The 17,155-nt window shown below is 35.5% G+C and overlaps 1 protein-coding gene across 1 annotated transcript in view; it reads right to left on the bottom strand.

Moving 5' to 3' along the window:
• Nucleotides 1-3,387: 3,387 nt before the first annotated feature.
• The window catches only part of STK17B (serine/threonine kinase 17b), a 30,769-nt gene continuing 17,001 nt past the window's right edge, over nt 3,388-17,155 (bottom strand). Inside the window, exons 4-8 of the mRNA XM_037043722.1 lie at nt 12,871-13,015; nt 11,408-11,534; nt 9,795-9,843; nt 8,425-8,604; nt 3,388-6,998 (exon numbers count right to left, since the gene is read on the bottom strand). Coding sequence (XP_036899617.1) covers nt 6,716-6,998; nt 8,425-8,604; nt 9,795-9,843; nt 11,408-11,534; nt 12,871-13,015 — 784 coding nt within the window. The 3' untranslated portion in view covers nt 3,388-6,715. The remainder of the gene's footprint in view (nt 6,999-8,424; nt 8,605-9,794; nt 9,844-11,407; nt 11,535-12,870; nt 13,016-17,155) is intronic.

Raw genomic sequence — 17,155 nt, 5'->3', positions numbered from 1 at the left:
CTGGTAACATTATGAAGAATATGAGTTTGGACAACATTGATGATTGTGTCAATTAAGATGGTTTCGGTGCAAATCACAGAAAACTCAAAAGCAAGTGGCTTTAACAAATGGGACATTTTAAAAAATGACATTCTGAAAAGTCAGTAAGATGACTGCTGCCATTGCTCCGGTGGCTTTGATGAGACAATGTCAAGGCCAGCATCTCCGGGATTCCCTTGTTCTTTCCTTCCCAGTTACAAGATGGTGGGGAGGTGTGGGTTTGTGAGCATTTCTGGTTTCCCTCTGGGAATCAAATGCCTTTCAGAAGCTACCCAGCAGAAGTCAGGTCACCCCCTAGCTGCAAGGGAGCTACAATAGCCTCTGTACTGGCAGCAAAGGAGAAGGGGTTTGCCTATTGCTGGTGTTTTAGCCAACCTACAGTCTTCGACAATGGCAGAATTACTTAGAGACTCACTTTAGTTGTATGCTTTCAGCTTCCACCAAGATGCTATTAGAACCAGTCACATGCATTCTACTGTTCTTTTCCAATAAGAACATTCTGTTCATGAGGCTGTTGTCCAAAGCAAAAAAAAAAAAAATCTAATAAGGCCCACAAGAAAAACTCTTCTCAGATTCAACACTATCCTCTTCCTCCAATGGCACACTCACTCTACAGACAATGTTAATCCCACATAACACTACTGCCATTGGACCACTATCTATAAGGTCCAGCAATTCTCAACATACACCGGAGCACTGAGCAAAGTTCTTACTGCTCCGAAGATCCCTCTCTCCTTGTTACCTTTTGAGACTTTTCCACTCTTTCCATACTGTTTTTCTTGATAGATTTATGTATTTGCAAATAAAAGTCTCAGTAGAATTTTTAAAAAATTCTTTTGAGTACTACTATACTTCCCCTGATGCAAAGCAGTCTCCTGATATAAAAGGAAAAAATACAGGCAGAAATTGTCCATTACTATCTCAAGAATTATTTGGCTACACGCTTGAATCACAAATTAAGATGTCTGGTATTTAATGTCTGTTTCTCTTGATACGGTGTAAGCTTCACTTATTTGACCAGTACTGTTCAGATTTTTCTCTTCTCTTTTTGCCAAATTTTCACTCAGCAAGGCACACCCTCCTCACTCCCTTTTCTCTCAGCAGATGACTACATGCAGACTTCTCAGCAAGGAGAAACCCTTACTTCATGCTTCTATTGCCATCCGCCTTCCTTCTCGTTTTTGTCAGGAAAAAATGTTTCTCCTTATTCCAGTCGAGGTTGACCCCTTTAGTTGTACTTCCGAACTCTCCACTTTCTCTGGCATTTTCTATCCTTAATCATCTTGCACTCTTATGCATTTCACCTGCTGTCCCCCCGTGGACTCCTCTTTGCCTACCAAAACATTTTTTAAAATACTCTACAAATTATTGTTCTCCTCCTCTTCCCCTAGATTCCTTGTAAGAGCAGTATATACCTGTGGCCTCTACTTTCTCACAACTTTCTCAACTATTTACAAACTCATAGTTATAGAAAAATCATTACATCCAGCAACCATTTCTCTGTCCTCTTCCTCGGCTTGTTAAATAGTTCAGAGACTCACTGCCCTCTTTCTGGCCTCTCCTCCCATCTCAATTATGCTAGTACTAGGAGAACCAGTTAGAATATCATTGTACTAATCTAGATCCGAGTCAATAAACTAAACGAAACCCATTGTTTTTTTATAAAGTTTTATTGGCACACCCATTCATTGCATATTGTCTATGGCTGCCTTAACGCTCCAATAACAGAACTGAGTAGTCGTGATACGATGCTGTCTGGCTTGGAAAGACTAAAACATTTAATAACTGGACCTTTAGAGAAAGGTTGCTAACTCCTTCCTAGATGATCTGAACAATCTAGACCCAAATGAAAAGTGTACCCACCTGTGTTTCCAAAATATAAGGATCAAGAAGAAATGACTGTAAGATACACAAAAAGATATCATGATGAAAATTAATGATTAATTGAAAGAGGTACAAGTTAATAATTTTTAGAATGACACCTAGAGAATTCCAGCTGTGATGTGTGGGTAAATAGCACTGTTCACCAAGGGAGCTGACGTGAAGCCAGGTTTGGGTGAGGAGGTGATACAGAAAGGGAGAATACTGGTCATGATTTTACTTGCACCTACTTTGTAGTTGAGGGTACTTTAGTATACACCCCCCTCCCCAAAAAGAGATAAGACATATCACTTCAGTGCAAGGGGAAAATTTTGGACTAAAAAGAAAATTTGGGAAAGTCTATGCTCTAGAAAAAGAAAAAAGATATGGAACAGAGAATGTTCACGATTAGAAATTTCCAATGCATCAATTTCTCCTTCCTACAGATTCAATTGTCAAATTCTGCAGACCACCTTTCTCATTACACTTCATACTTCTTACATGGTGATTTTAGCATGTACCATTGACCCTTGTTATTCATGGATTCCCTATTTCCAAATTCACCTACTTGCTAAAATGTATTTGTAACCACCAAACCAACATGCATGATGTTTTCATGGTCATTTGCCTACATGTTCACAGTGGTAAAAACTTGATATACTTGTCTGATATACTTGTTCCCAGCTGAGGTTGAACAAAGTGAAAATCTGTCTTCTCAGTTCTCATAAGACAGCTGTCCTTCTGCAGTCTAGTTAATGTCACATTTTCGGCATGTAAAAAATTTTTTAACTACTTCATTATTTTTTCAAAGATTTTATTTATTTACTTTTAGAGAGAGAAGGAGGGAAGGAGAGAGGGAATGAAACATCAATGTGTGGTTGCCTCTCTCACGCCCCCTACTGGGGGCATGGCTGGTAACCCAGGCATGTGCCCTGACTGGGAATTGAACCAGTGACCCTTTGGTTTGCAGGTTGACACTCAATCCACTGAACTACACCAGCCAGGGCTGTTTTCTGCATTTTTGTTAGTGATTTTACTGTTTAAAATAGTCCCAAATCACAGTTCTGAAGTACTATGTAGTGTTCCTATGTACAAGGCTATTGTGTGGCTTATGGGGAAAAATGCACATATTAGATAAGCTTCATTCAGGCATGCATTACAGTGCCAAGTAGTGCATCCAATGTTAATGAATCAACTATGTATTAAATGTCTTTAAACAATAATATAATAAAACCAGGTTATATATTGATCAGTTAACAAAAATGTTATGAAGACCTTTCAGGAACTTAACTCTATACATCTCCCAGGAGCGGTGCTTTGTATTCAGTGTTTATAGGAAATTTATAGAACAGAACTACGATAAATAATGGGAATTGACTGTACCATAGTACACAACCAGATTATAAACTTCTTGAAGAATTCTTCATTCATCGTTTTTAAAAAGATTCAATTTATTTAAATTTAAAAAAAGGCCATAAACACTTCAACTACTTTTGGTGAATTAGAATTTCTTATTCATCTTTATGCAACAGGTAGTAGCCATTCACTGACATTTTCTTAAAGTATCTATTATTACCACAGAATAGACCTTGTTTACAAATTTATGTGACTTTCTCAGCAAACAGACAAGATCTAAAAACATATCTGTATTGGAAAGGAAGTACAATGATGTGGATCAAAGGCTAGAACTTCCAGGCAAGAAGGTTTGCTGTTAAGAATAACACTTAGAAATACTTGAAAACAAAAGACAACCGTAAATGTAAAACAGTGCGTTATAATTTTGAACCAAAACAATCATTAAGTGGATGTAACAGTTTTTTTTGTTGTTGTTTTGTTTTTTACTGAAGGATTCACAACAATGTCATTTGACTTGCCTTAAGCAACATGATTACACAATGAAAGCTAAGATGGAGGGCAGGTGTAATTTACGTGAAATTTACAATTAAAGAATATAAAGTTTTTTAAACTTTCATCAAATTATAAGCTGATAATTTCCCAAACCGGAGGTTGAATAACTTAATTTTAATACAATCTGAAATTAAAGTATAATTGTTTACACAACAGTAAATAAGGAAGTTCCTACAATATCAAACTGAAAATTTAAAAATAAACAGAAGATACGTAAACAGTTATAAAATACCAACATTTACAAATGTTGTTTAGAGAAAGGCTATTCAAAGTATAGCCCAGGAATTCTTTGCCACCAACCTAGAATGAAAGAGAGAGGTTTGTGCCGGATGAAAATCAGTAATATCATTAATCAGCTGACTTTTTTTGATATCAAGACTTTCTTGATAAAGTAAGCACTGTGTTGATTTATACTATGGCACAGGCACCTTATCTCATTACAAGTGAAGAAGAGGAACTGCTTGACTTCTTTAAAGTACCGTTATAATTTTACTACTCAGTTAGATTAACTGTGTATAGGGGGGGAAATTGAAACAATTATTATTGTCATCTACACTTCTGTTTTTCAATCTCATCTATCTAGGGATTCTATCCAAAAGGCAAATTAAAATTTATAAATTTATCACAATTTCACATTAATCCTCAGATGTGTTTAAGTGTTACAGACATTCACCTCCGAGGGGCTCCCTAGATTCCTGCTTTAGTGAAATACAGATACATCATCTGCTTTTGATAGACATTTGCTTTCAATCCCAGGAGAAAAAGAGTAAGACTTGAGTTATTTGTTAATAAGTTCTCTCTAGAAATTAATATACTTTATTTTCACACTTTAATCAGTGAAAATATTTAAACTCATCCTTATAAAAAATGAATTCTTCTACTGCTTGTGCAACTACTAGTTGCATTTTTACAATAAAAATTGTTAGGAAAAAAGTTCTGAAAACTCACAACTCTGTGTATTCTATTAACTAATGGAAGTATATAACTATTTTAAGATTCCTAAGAAAGCCGGAATAGAACATTTTTTAAGAACTAGCTTATAATTCAAAACTTCAATATTTCTTGATTCTTTTTAGTATATCACAACTCCCCTAAAAAATTAAATATATAACACAGTCTTTTGTGAAAATAATCATTTCCTCTTTCTCCCATGACATACTAAGCTTTACCTGCATTAGTTTAATACTGAAGGCAAATAAATGGACAATTAACAATTTAGAAAACACTCATCAGTTTTACATGTACAAGAGCCTGATTTTAGCTCCTGTTTATTGACCCAACAAAGTATTCACATGTCATAAGACAAGAGCTACTTTGGCACCTGAGTTGAGCACAATATAGAGTGAAGAATGTCTAAGAGAACATTGTCTATAGGCTGTATTTTATCTACCCACACATATGTACACAGACCTATAATACACACACACACACACACACAAACAGAAACAACTTTCCTTCAAAAAATGCTAGAGATGTAAAAGGAGTTTTGACCGTTTAACCAGATAAAGTGCAGTTTTAAGTTACGTGGAATCTTTCAAAATTCAACCAATTAAAGGGTTTAAAATAATGTATAATTCAAAGGGGAAAAACTCAAGGATTTTTTAGTCTAAAAACAATTTCTTTTGCTATAGTAACATGGTCATGAGATTACAATTATGTTAACAGGACAACAGACTTTTTAATAGTCACCAGGTGGGAAGTCTGACCAAAGATTACCCCAAAAGGAGTGATTCTTCATTTTAGGACCGAACCTAGTCACCGGCCACTGATCAAACATTCTGCTGTCTGCAAACTCTTACCTGCACTGGTCCCAGCAAAAGACCATTACAGGCCACTCTGCAGAGAGCTGTGTGCTGAGCCTCATGTCACTAAGAATTTTACAGAAGAACGTGAGAAGAGCTTGATGTCATCGTGTCTTATGATCACAGGTATGGTGCTGACTCTGGCATTGTGTTCAGTTCTACTGCACTGTGAAGATTTTTTAACACATACTTTTAGAACTCTGAATGACTGGCTTGTATTTCCAGACTAAGAGGACATCTAAAACTCTGTAAGTTGCCTAAGTCTGTCAGCATTTTCTTCTACACTCAATAAATACGTGTGGCTGACTAAACATGGAGCACATTCAGTTTGACCTAAGTATTCTACTCCAGAAACTGCACAGGATGAAAACCCTCTGCTTGCACACCCTAAAGTCTCCATCCCCCCGACCTTATCACATCTGAATAATATTGACAGTGGGCCAAACACAGTCGAATTACACAACGCCATGCCACTCTTTTCTCTCCTCTAACTTGCACAGAATATCCCCATTCAGGTTTCTAAGTTCCCCTTCTCTCTGCTTAAAAAATCTATCCCATAGCAGACCATATATAATAGAAATCTTATGTCATTTCCAAATACTCGTGATCAAAAAATGTAAAACAGCTCTTGAACACCTATAAAATTGTACATATTCTTGCTTGGCAGTGTTATCCTGAAATTTTTTTTCTCAATAGAGGCATGGTATAGGACTTACCCTAGAAAACCTATTAAATTCAAATGTCTTCAATTTTGTCCTGTTTTACATCAACCATAATATAACTCAAATTGCTCTTTTTCCTGACACATAAAACATTTTGCTAAACCCATTTGGACCTGAATTCTCCCAATAACATGTAAACGCACATGCACTTTTATTTTTGGTCATATATTTAAATATTTTCTTCTTTGCATAGTTGGTATTTCACGGTAGGAAATGAAATTATGCTACTACTAGTAATTTAACATTAAAAACAATCCCTACATTTTTCTATGTCAAAGTGCATTTACAATATAAACAAGCCATATATGAAGCTACAAACCATAGCGCACACTCAAGTGGATTTCAGATTTCAAATTCAGTCCAAGTGAGCCAAAGAGCAAAGTGCTAACAGAGCAAATCTGAAACAAGTTCATGGGGATTGGCCAACGAGTCATCAAAGCGGCATCTTTTGGAAACCATAGTGCTATCCTCTGGGATGTTCTCTTTGTCTTCTCGATCACTACAGGTGCCATTACAAGAGGATTTTGAAGTCTTGTCTTCTGAGGACCTTGTTGTATGATCCTGACTTTGAGAGAAACTGGAAGTTTCTTCAGGGTGAAACAAGTTCCCAAAGTCCCATTGCTGTAGCCAAGAATGAGAAAGGCAGCTTTCTGCTGTTGGTCTTTTCCTTTGAAAGAAAATACCAAGGAAAAATTGAGAACTAAAAACTAAATTGGAAATGTCTGTAGTTCAAAATATCAACTTATGTTTTATTAATTATGAAAACAACATACACTCACAGTATACAAGGGAATAATAGGAAAACTGAAGTACCTAGAAATTTCTTTAATTCTGACATGTGCTAAAAATTCAATTTATCATGGAGCTTACAGATGAAACTAGCTGGGAGGTTTGAGAATGTATGTTAGCCTCACGAATAAAAATTAGTTTGTCTCTTCAGTTTATTGACCCTTTGAAGGAAAATATATATAATTTATTACCTCTATTGTTATTTTGTGTTATTAAAAGCAGTAACTGCTAAATCTTTAAAACAAAAGCTACTCTTCAATGTTTACCTAACATTCAGAGTTTTTTGTTTTCTATTATGAAAGTAATATAGTCAAATATCACAATATTTTAAAAGGAAAACACCTATCTTTACTCAGAACTCCAACTTTCACACACAACCACCACTATCATTAAATCATGTTTCCTTAGTCTTTGATTTTATGTTCATTTTTATCAGATTGTAAAAAAATTACTGTGCTCACTTATAGAAATTTTAGAATCTAGGTAAAAAAATATTTAAGAAAATGAAAACTTCCTATAAGCAGAAACAAACAGTATTATCACTATTTCTACTAAATAACCATTCATGTCCAAAACAGGCAGTGAGAGTTTATTCAGGCACTAGCCATTAAAATAATTAACAAACCTATGAGTTTGTTTTGTTTTTTTTCTTAAACAGCTAAAGAAACTGAGTCCTTCAGGAGATTAAGTAATTATTAGAGATAAAAGACCTGATGGGTATAAAAACCAGACTCCCAGCTCAAGGTGCTATGACACAGCTTCTGCATTAAGCATATCCAAGCCCTTTTCAAGGCTACACTGCTGATCCTGGTCAAGGAAAGGGGGGCAGCTTCCCCACCCTGGTCACCACTTTGAAACTGCCAACGAGTGAGGTTAAGAGTCCTAAGGCCCAGTTTCAAGTCCCTTCTTAAGTAAGCAAATAGCATCTGATCCTTAAAGATCTGACAACTAGTAATTGTACTGGTTACTATAATTATTTAACTACAAATCATTAACAACAAAGCCTTACAACCAGCCATATATATTGTAAACCTTCTATTTCTAATTATTTTAGAGAATTTCAGGAATTAGTAACAGGTTGAGAGAAAAATAACCCACATCTTCTCTTCACTCCAAATTTCCTGTTGTGTATTTTATATTTTCCATGTTTACAAATTTGCAATTTAATGATTTCTCACACTCTTTCCCCATTTTATCTGACTTCATATTTTTTATACTTTACACTGTTTTAGAATATCAGTTTCTTAATAGACATTTATTATTTATTTTGTAACAGTATTTAAACAAATTAATATATTACTTACTCTGGATTTTTTACTAAAAGACTCTGGATAAAATCTGTGGCCAGCTGTGAAACTGATGAAAAAGTTTCTTCTGAATAATCTACATTAACTTGAGAAATGTTGAGGTATGTTTCTTGATTATCTTCTCCCACAAATGGGGATGTGTGAGTTACCAACATATAGGCTATTATACCGATATTCCTGAAAAACAAAAAATGGAGAAGTGGGGAAATTTAAATGTGTTCATGTTAAAACATTTAAATAAAATAAAATTGATACTCAGCATATTCCTGTCCTCAACTTGTACAGTTAAACTATAGACTTAAATTGCTTTTAGAAGTTCCTATATTATTAAAGCTACAATAATTGTGTTACCTCAAAGTTTGCCTCACAGAAAAAGAATAGGGGAAAAGGGATGTACATGTGTTATATAATTATACATATAATGTACTAAATATCTATCATTATGCCCTTCACACAGACACACTTGTTACCAAGTGCACACAGCCCCTCGAAAAGTAGCATTTTCCAAACAGTATCCAGTGACATAATAACGATCCCGGAGACATACAGAGACATACACTCTGTTTTGCAAATAGAGTCAGCAAGTTTGGCAAAGTACAAAGTTGGGTAGGTAGATATTTTTTTCACTGCAATACTTTCAGAGCCTCAAATACATTAGTGATGAGCCCTGTGCTCAGGAGCCAGAAAAGGACAACACATACAGTGTGTTTCACCCACTTAGCCACAGGACTCTTCTTCCTTGGCAAACCCATTACAGCTCCATGGAACACAGAGAATAAGTCTAACCTCTCTCGCTTGGCCTGTGGAGTCCCGCCCACAGTGGTCCCAACTAAAGCCCCACTATCAATTCCAGTTCTGCTCCCCAGGGTCTTCCTCTGTGCTGGCCACAAAAACTCACAACACCCTAGTTTGTAAGAGTGTATCTTTTATGATATACTCCCATAAAACTAAACTTCTGCACTGACCTGACCTCGTTTTTCTGCTTAGTATATATCTCCCTAGTTCTTTCAGACCTAGATCGTATGTCTCCCATCTAGCGCTTATCTGATGCTTCTTCCAAGCTGATTAAATAGCATTTTCTCTTTATGGTAGGACATTCAGCACAGCAGTGTGACTATTTTGTTCTTTCACTGGATTGAGTCTTCCTCCAGGAAAGGGATTTTCCTACTTATTTCTGTACCTTTGGCTCAGAGCCAGCGTTACTTAAAAAGAATGAATAGGTAAATGTTTTCTTCTGGCATAATAATGACACGTGAGTAAAATCTTTTCAAGAGAGCCTTATTATTTACATTTGGAATAAAAAAAACCTTGGCATATATACTACCCAACTTTTAATAAAGGCATTTAGGTAACTAACAAAATCTTACCACATATCAGTTGCTGTGGTAATAGGATCATAATTCAGGATTTCTGGAGCTGAAAGAGAAAATACAATTCAAATTCAATACTGACAAATTTAAAAACATGAATATTACTTTACATTAAATTAAAACTGGATTTAATTTTAAAGAACTACTAATAGAAGAGCAACAGAAATTTAGTATCATATTAATTATCCCATGATTGGACATTTAAACATATCTAATGTTAAGCAAATTATATAAGCACATGATTCAAAAGCACCAATAATGTTCTCAGAGTAACTGGTAGCTATATAATTTTTTTACCCATTAAGATTAATTTCATAAAATATAATTATGAAGAAATAAAATGTTAGAAGCTGGAATCTTCTTAATTATTCTACTGCTCTGTTAGGAATTAGCTTGGATTATTTCATTAAACTAATTTCAGTTTTTCTTCTCAGGGTAAATAGCATCACATGCATTTCATAATGACATTATTTGCAAATTATGTTTCCTAGAAGGGCTCGAGATTTTCAAGTAGATTCAATAACCCTCTTTAACTATCACAAACCTGATTTCCTACGCAATGAATTTCCCACATCTCCCCTGCCAAAATATTTTTAAAAGTACAAAATAAATTCTCTGTACCTTCTAAACATTACCATCAATTTTAAATTAGTAGAGCACAAATTCAGATTTATGCTTGAATAATAATTTTTTGTTTCACAACTTCTCCAAGAAAAATCATTTCCGAAGCCTAGCAGTTCTGTTAATAAAGGCTTTGAGATATCTATGCCACTGCACCATCGACAACCTTTTCATATGCTCCTGTGGGCTGTGTTATTTGTAACTACCATCATTCATTCTGGGACACTATCCCCTCTATTAGCATTCAGGAGTTAGTGATTTGCTTTGTTTCTCATTGTGGGTAAGGCAGCGGCCTAGCTTGAGTAGCACCTGTTCTGTTCAGTTACTCGCCTTCATGGGGACAGCAATATAAGCAAGGCCAAAAGAGCATCAAAATTTATTCATATACATTTAAAAACTTTAAATTTACATGGTGCTTCAAACAACTTAAAAATCTTTCATCTTCATAATCTAATTTGTTGATTTAGTGCAATGTTGCTAGGTTATCTAATCATAATTTTTTGTCACCCTTCTTCAAAATCCTTTTAAAACTAAGGCAAAACTTCACATTTTAAAGCAGCAGCAGCAACAACAACAACAAAGGTCTTTCTAACAATTCCTGCAAACAAGACACTTGCATTTTCCACTTTACAGGTGGGACCAGGACAGAAACAAGAGATGATTGTTCCAACAGCCAGGCTTCCAAGGCAATAATGTGCCCCTTGATTCTGGTTTCCTCTTTTTTCATTTTCTCATGCTCCCTAACTTCCCTTTTACCCCCAAATTTAATTTTTAACTTATATGCCCAATATACAATGAACTGTTGTGAATGTTTCAGTAATCTTACATTTACTAGAGTTCTTTCAAATGGATCATAACCAAATTTCAATGCACTAAAATACGTGAACCAAACGAACTCTGGAATCACATGCTCTAAAATATCCTTCTACAGAAGTATCATTTAGTTAATCAACTTCAAAATGGTGTGGAAAATAAGAGGAAACTCTTACCTAAGTATTCTGGTGTTCCCATGATTTCTCGAAGTTCACATGCATTTCCTATTTTTCGAGACATTCCAAAATCTACAATTTTTATGTCCCCAAGAGGGTATATGCTGCTCAATAATATATTCTGTGGCTAACAGAGAAGAACAACAACAGAAGATCAGTAATTTAGAGCAGTAAATCTCAGATCGGGGGTAAAGGAAGTAGAACTTGTTGCTTATATATTTCATTCAGTCAGTCATCAAACATGTACTAAACTACTACTTAGGAGGAGCTATACATTCAATGATAAAGAAACACACTCAGAGATGATTCTTGGAGGAAATCATCTCCAAGAATCATCTGTATTGTATTCTCATCCAATGCAAAGATGGATACATAAATAGATTGATTAATTAACTGTGAGATACAGACTACTCAGTAGTGAAGACTACTTAATTCTGCCCATAAGAGAGTCCAAGAAAGTTTTGCCATAGCGATCATGCTTAAGCTGAATCTTGAAGGATAAACAGGAGTATGCCAGTTAAGAGGCGCTCTGGGGAACAGCACAAAAGAAGACATACATTTACAGAAACAGAAAATGGTTCAGGAGAGCGCGATGGTTCTGGGCCTGACAGTTCCCCGGGGTTGCAGCTTAGACAGTAAGTCTATGGAGCAGACTAGAGTCTATGGGAAGGAGATTATAGAGAAAAGACAAGAGTCCAATGGTAAAAAATAAAATACAGATTGATTCAGACATTAAGGTCCTTGAGTAGCGGAGGAGGATAAGGAGAAAGGATAAAAGCATGAGAGGCTGAAGTGGTAACAGGGCTTGGGAAAGAGGCCCAGATGATTCAGAGAAAAAAAAAAAAAAGGGAGCCAAAGACCAAAAGTCTCAGAGAAAGATGAATGAGTATGAGGAAGCAAACAAATGAGGACTAGTAGGAAGTTATCTTCAGAGAAGGAGGTCAGAACTGAGTATTTTAGAGACAGGCAGTTTTAAGACAGAAGATTCAGAGGGTAAGAGTGAGATGGAATGGAATGATGGCTTGCAGGGATGTCCAACCTGTGGCCCACAGGCTGCATGCGGCCCAACACAAAATCGTGAATTTACTTAAAATATTATGAGATTTTTTTTTTGATTAGGTGTCGCAATGTATTTAATGTGTGGCCCAAGACAACTCTTCTTTTTCCGGTGTGGTGCAGAGACACCAAAAGGTTGGACGCCCCTGGGCCTTAGATAATAGAGAAATGATGGCTTTTGAAGAACCCAGTGATGAATGTGAACTGCGCACACATGTCGGCTCCCCCTCTCTGCCAATACAAATTCAGTCCATGCAGCACATAGGTACCATGTAGCAGAGCATACCCACTGCCACCTAGACCAGCACCATCTGACTGCTGTTTCCAACCCACACCAACCTGCGACTGTGCAAACCAAGAGCAAGAGTAGCAGAGGTGTAGTGTTAGCTAAAATCAAGTTATGTTACCTTTAAATCAAGATGTACAATGTTATTCTGATGTAGATAATAAACTCCTTCAAGTATTTGTTTAATGAGTCTGATGATGTCACTTTCAGAGACCATTTCAGCCAGCTCAGGTAAACACAAGTTGAAAATTTCTCCACCTGCAGCACTGAAATGAAATTTAAATAGAAACTTGAAAAACCATTGACCGAATTAGGACACTTTTAAATACTGTATACTTGTGAAATAAAAGACTCACAGCCATCTAAACTTTAGTCTCTCTAATGTAAACATTTAACGAGTGCAGAGAGGATGTGGGAAAGATCTTTAAGGCATAAAGTAGATGACAAGAATATTTAAAACTCTGGATACTAATACTTGAACATTTAATAAATACAATTAAACTCTTTTATAATTCAATACTTGCCTTAACTATGCAATAAAAATAATAGCTAACACTAAGAGCTCAGTTCTGCTGTGTCTTCATTTTATTCATTTATATGTAAGTATAAATATTACCTATTTTGATCCTCATGACAACCATGTGAGGTAGATAGTGACTATTTCCTATTCTACAAATGAAGAAACAAATACAAAGAGAATGAAGCAACTTGTACAAGGTCACATAGTAAATGGAGGGACCAAAGTCTGAATCTGACTCTGTGTAAGATGGGTGAGAATCAACATTCTTAACCAATATCCTGTTTGACAACTTCACAAAGAATATGCAGGGCCAGAACAAAAATCTTTTTTTTTTTTAAAGAACTGAAAAGCCAAAAAATGTTGACAAAGGCATGGTGAAAAATTCCTAGGCTGGAATCAAATGATGCAAATTTAAATCCTAAGTCTGCTATTTACAGCAACATAACTTAGGGTCAGTCACTTATTTGCACTTCCTCATCTACAAAAGAGAGATATCATAATGCAAAGGATTTGTTTTTTGAGGACTAAATCTAAATAAATAAGCTCAAATGTCTCAGTCCTGGCCGGGTGGCTCACTTAATTGGAGTGTTGCCCCATACACCAGAAGGCTGCAGGTTCAATCCCCAGTCAGGGCACATGCCTATGTTTTGGGTTCAATCCCCAGTTGGGGGCGCCTGTACGGGAGGCAACTGATCAACGTTTCTCTCTCACACAGATGTTTCTCTTTCTCTTTCTGTGTGTGTCTGTCCCTCTCTTTCTTTCTCTCTAAAATCAATAAACATATCCTGGGGAGAGGATTAAAAAAAAGATAAAACATCTGAGTGAGAACATCATATAAAAAATCTAAACGGTTAGTCATCAAATTTATAAGGTATGTTTGGGAATATCTCAAGTAAAGCTTATTCAATGTGATAAAAAAGGAACTCACTCACTCTAGAAAACACTACTATTTTTATTTCTTTGGCTCACTGCTATATGAACAGCATCAAGACAGTGTCTGACATGTAGAAGGTGTTTAGTGTTTGTTTGTTGAATGAGTGAATGAATGAATGAATGGTGGAATAGGCAAGCATTCTTCAGAGCAGCTAAAACTGAAATTCTGAAAACTCATTGACTGCAAAAGGAAGGAACATGTCATTCTGTATTAGGAGCCATGAGAGAAAAAAATCAATGCTTGTCACAAACTTGAGTCTCACATTGAAAGTCACAGGACTGACCCTTCACACTACTGATGTATTTAGCAGTTGAGTCATCCATACAATTTGCGCCAGCATCAGAGGCCTCAGGGATCTGCTGCTTTACATTGTGGTTACGGTATTCCACATATCATGACTACAGAAAACTGTGGGACAGATGGTGAGGGACACGCGTGAAAGCACCGATCATGTATACTTCAAACTTCAACTCCCCCAAACCACTGCACCTCTCAAAAAATTCATGACAAATTAACTTTAATATTTGTGTTTATCATGGTAAAGACAATCTGAGTATGAAACATTTAGTATGCTTTAAATTTATAGTAGTGAACTCTACCTTATTTATTGCTGTAAAAGTTACAGATATTACTAATGCAAAGGTAAGCAAAAGGGCCTGTTTCTTCTACTATAACATAATGACATGTAATGAAAAATGGTAGATCCCACTCCACTGGGTTGCTTAAGTTAGACAAGTCATATAAAGTACTGAATACAACAGATGTTAATAAGGATCAAAGCAGATCCTTGCGGTGTCTGACGGTGTTCAATAAATATTAGGCATTATTACACTTAGTAGCAAATATTAATTCCTTATCTAGCCAATATCCAGCCTTTCTGAATTTGGGGCTTCTTACTAAACTCTGATTAGGAAGGCAATTTTAAACAGTGTTTGCTAAATTAAAATTCAGTTTTAAAAACACTATCTACAGATATAATATACACAATATATTCTTAACTGAAAAAGAGAGTTACAATAGAGTATCCCCAATAAATCACAATTTGTTTCTATAGGTAGATATGCATGAACTAAAAAATAAGAATAATTTTAAAATACAGGAATATGCCAAAAAAGTAAACATAGTTTACATATGATTTCCATTTTTTATATCTTCTAAATTTAACATAATAAACAGGTTATTACTTTTATAGCCACTGAAAGTATCCCGGTGTCTTTTTGTTTGCTTATTTCGGTAACAAGACCAAACAAATACTAGGATGGCTTGTCTCTTCCTTTTAGTTTGGCAAGCTGACCAGTGTCTGCTGTAGGACTACCATTTCCCCATGAAAGTGTTATATAGGTGAAGCTGTGGGAAACAGAAAATGAGCAAGAGCTAAGAGGAGGGGAAAAACAGATTACATAAGAAGCAGATTACAGAAGTTGGCAGAAACTGAATAGATACTTTGGCAGGTAAAGAAGAAATATCAAGATACACACAAATTTCAAATGGCTCAGTTAATTTGGCAAAATGTCAACAAATGATTAATCAAGCTGAAAAGTAGTGTTAATTGTACTACTCTTTCAACATCTCTGTAGATTTGAAACTCTGTAAAATACAAAAATCACTATATGTCAAAACTTTTGATGCACTTTGCTGCTATTTAGATGAACCAAAAAAGAGGATTTTATTAAAGTAGATAATGCCGCTACGTATATTCACCCTCCAAACTTAAAATTCCATTTCTGTTTTGGAAAAATGTTAGTTAATTTCACATAGTCAAACATGCAGGTGTCATACAAGGAGATAACTCTTTTTTTTTTAATCCTCACTGGAGGAAATGTTTATTGACTCTAGATTTTAGAGACAAAGGAAGGGTAGAAGAAAAAGAGGGGTGGGGGGGTAGGGAGAGAGAGGGGGGTAGGGGGAGAGAGTGAAAGTGAATGATCAGTTGCCTCCCACATGTGCCCCAACTGGGGATCAAACCTGCAACCTAAAGTATGTGCCCTGACTGGGGTTCAAACCTGCAACCTCTTGGTGTACAGGATGATGCTCCAACTAACTGAACCACCCGGCCAGGGCAGTAGATAACTTTTTAAAGGTCGGCTGAAGAATCTGACAAATGTAAACACAAAAAATCATATTGGTAGTATCCCTGGCTTTCCTGTAATTCTAATTTATTTTGAAGGTGCTACAATATACCTTATTTAGGACATTAGTGTTCTGAGAAATGCACACAGTATTCATTCTTAAATGTTAAACTTGTCAGTTTAATATTTTGTACAATTATTTTCATTTTCAAGTTGAATCTAGGCAATCAACTTTCCTGATATAGAAACAATGATTTTTTAATATATAAACAAAATTCATCCATAAGATAACTGAATACTAAAATTAGCTTAATTCTACTTTTAAACTCAAAAAAGTGACACAGATTAGCTACTAAAAAGAATTACAAAGAATTATATTTATTACACATTTTTAAAAACAAACACTTATCTCTTTAGTTTATTATAAAGATTTGTTTTATAAAAAACTATCAGAACCTAAAGCACACTAAGCATCAGTTTAGTCGATCTTGTCAACCGTTGCACATGTTCAAACACACGTGTCAGACTGTCATGCAATGCAGGCCCTATTTTAGAGTCACATAGCAGCGTAGTGATTAACGAACCAGCCAGCTTAACCATGCCCCCCCGCACCTACAGAACTTTCGAATATTTGGGTGTTTACAACTTTAACCAATTTAAGGAAAGAAATATAGTTTATTTTTTATTGCTCTAATTTCTAACATGATGTTCTGCACATCACATCTACTAACAAGCAATGTGCTAGGCACAACTTTATGCAAGTTTACCCATCATTCTCCTTGGTTTATTCTCTGGATGTGTTTGTCAAGTAGATGGACAAAATATGTAAATAATTTCAATTCTATTTGCCTATCAGATCATTTTCCAAAAGATCCATTAAATT

The sequence above is a fragment of the Sturnira hondurensis genome, unplaced genomic scaffold, assembly GCF_014824575.4.
Source record: "Sturnira hondurensis isolate 20B ecotype Veracruz unplaced genomic scaffold, ASM1482457v3 Scaffold0004136, whole genome shotgun sequence".
In the NCBI taxonomy this organism is placed as follows: Eukaryota; Metazoa; Chordata; class Mammalia; order Chiroptera; family Phyllostomidae; genus Sturnira; species Sturnira hondurensis.
This window is presented reverse-complemented; position numbering and strand designations above follow the sequence as displayed.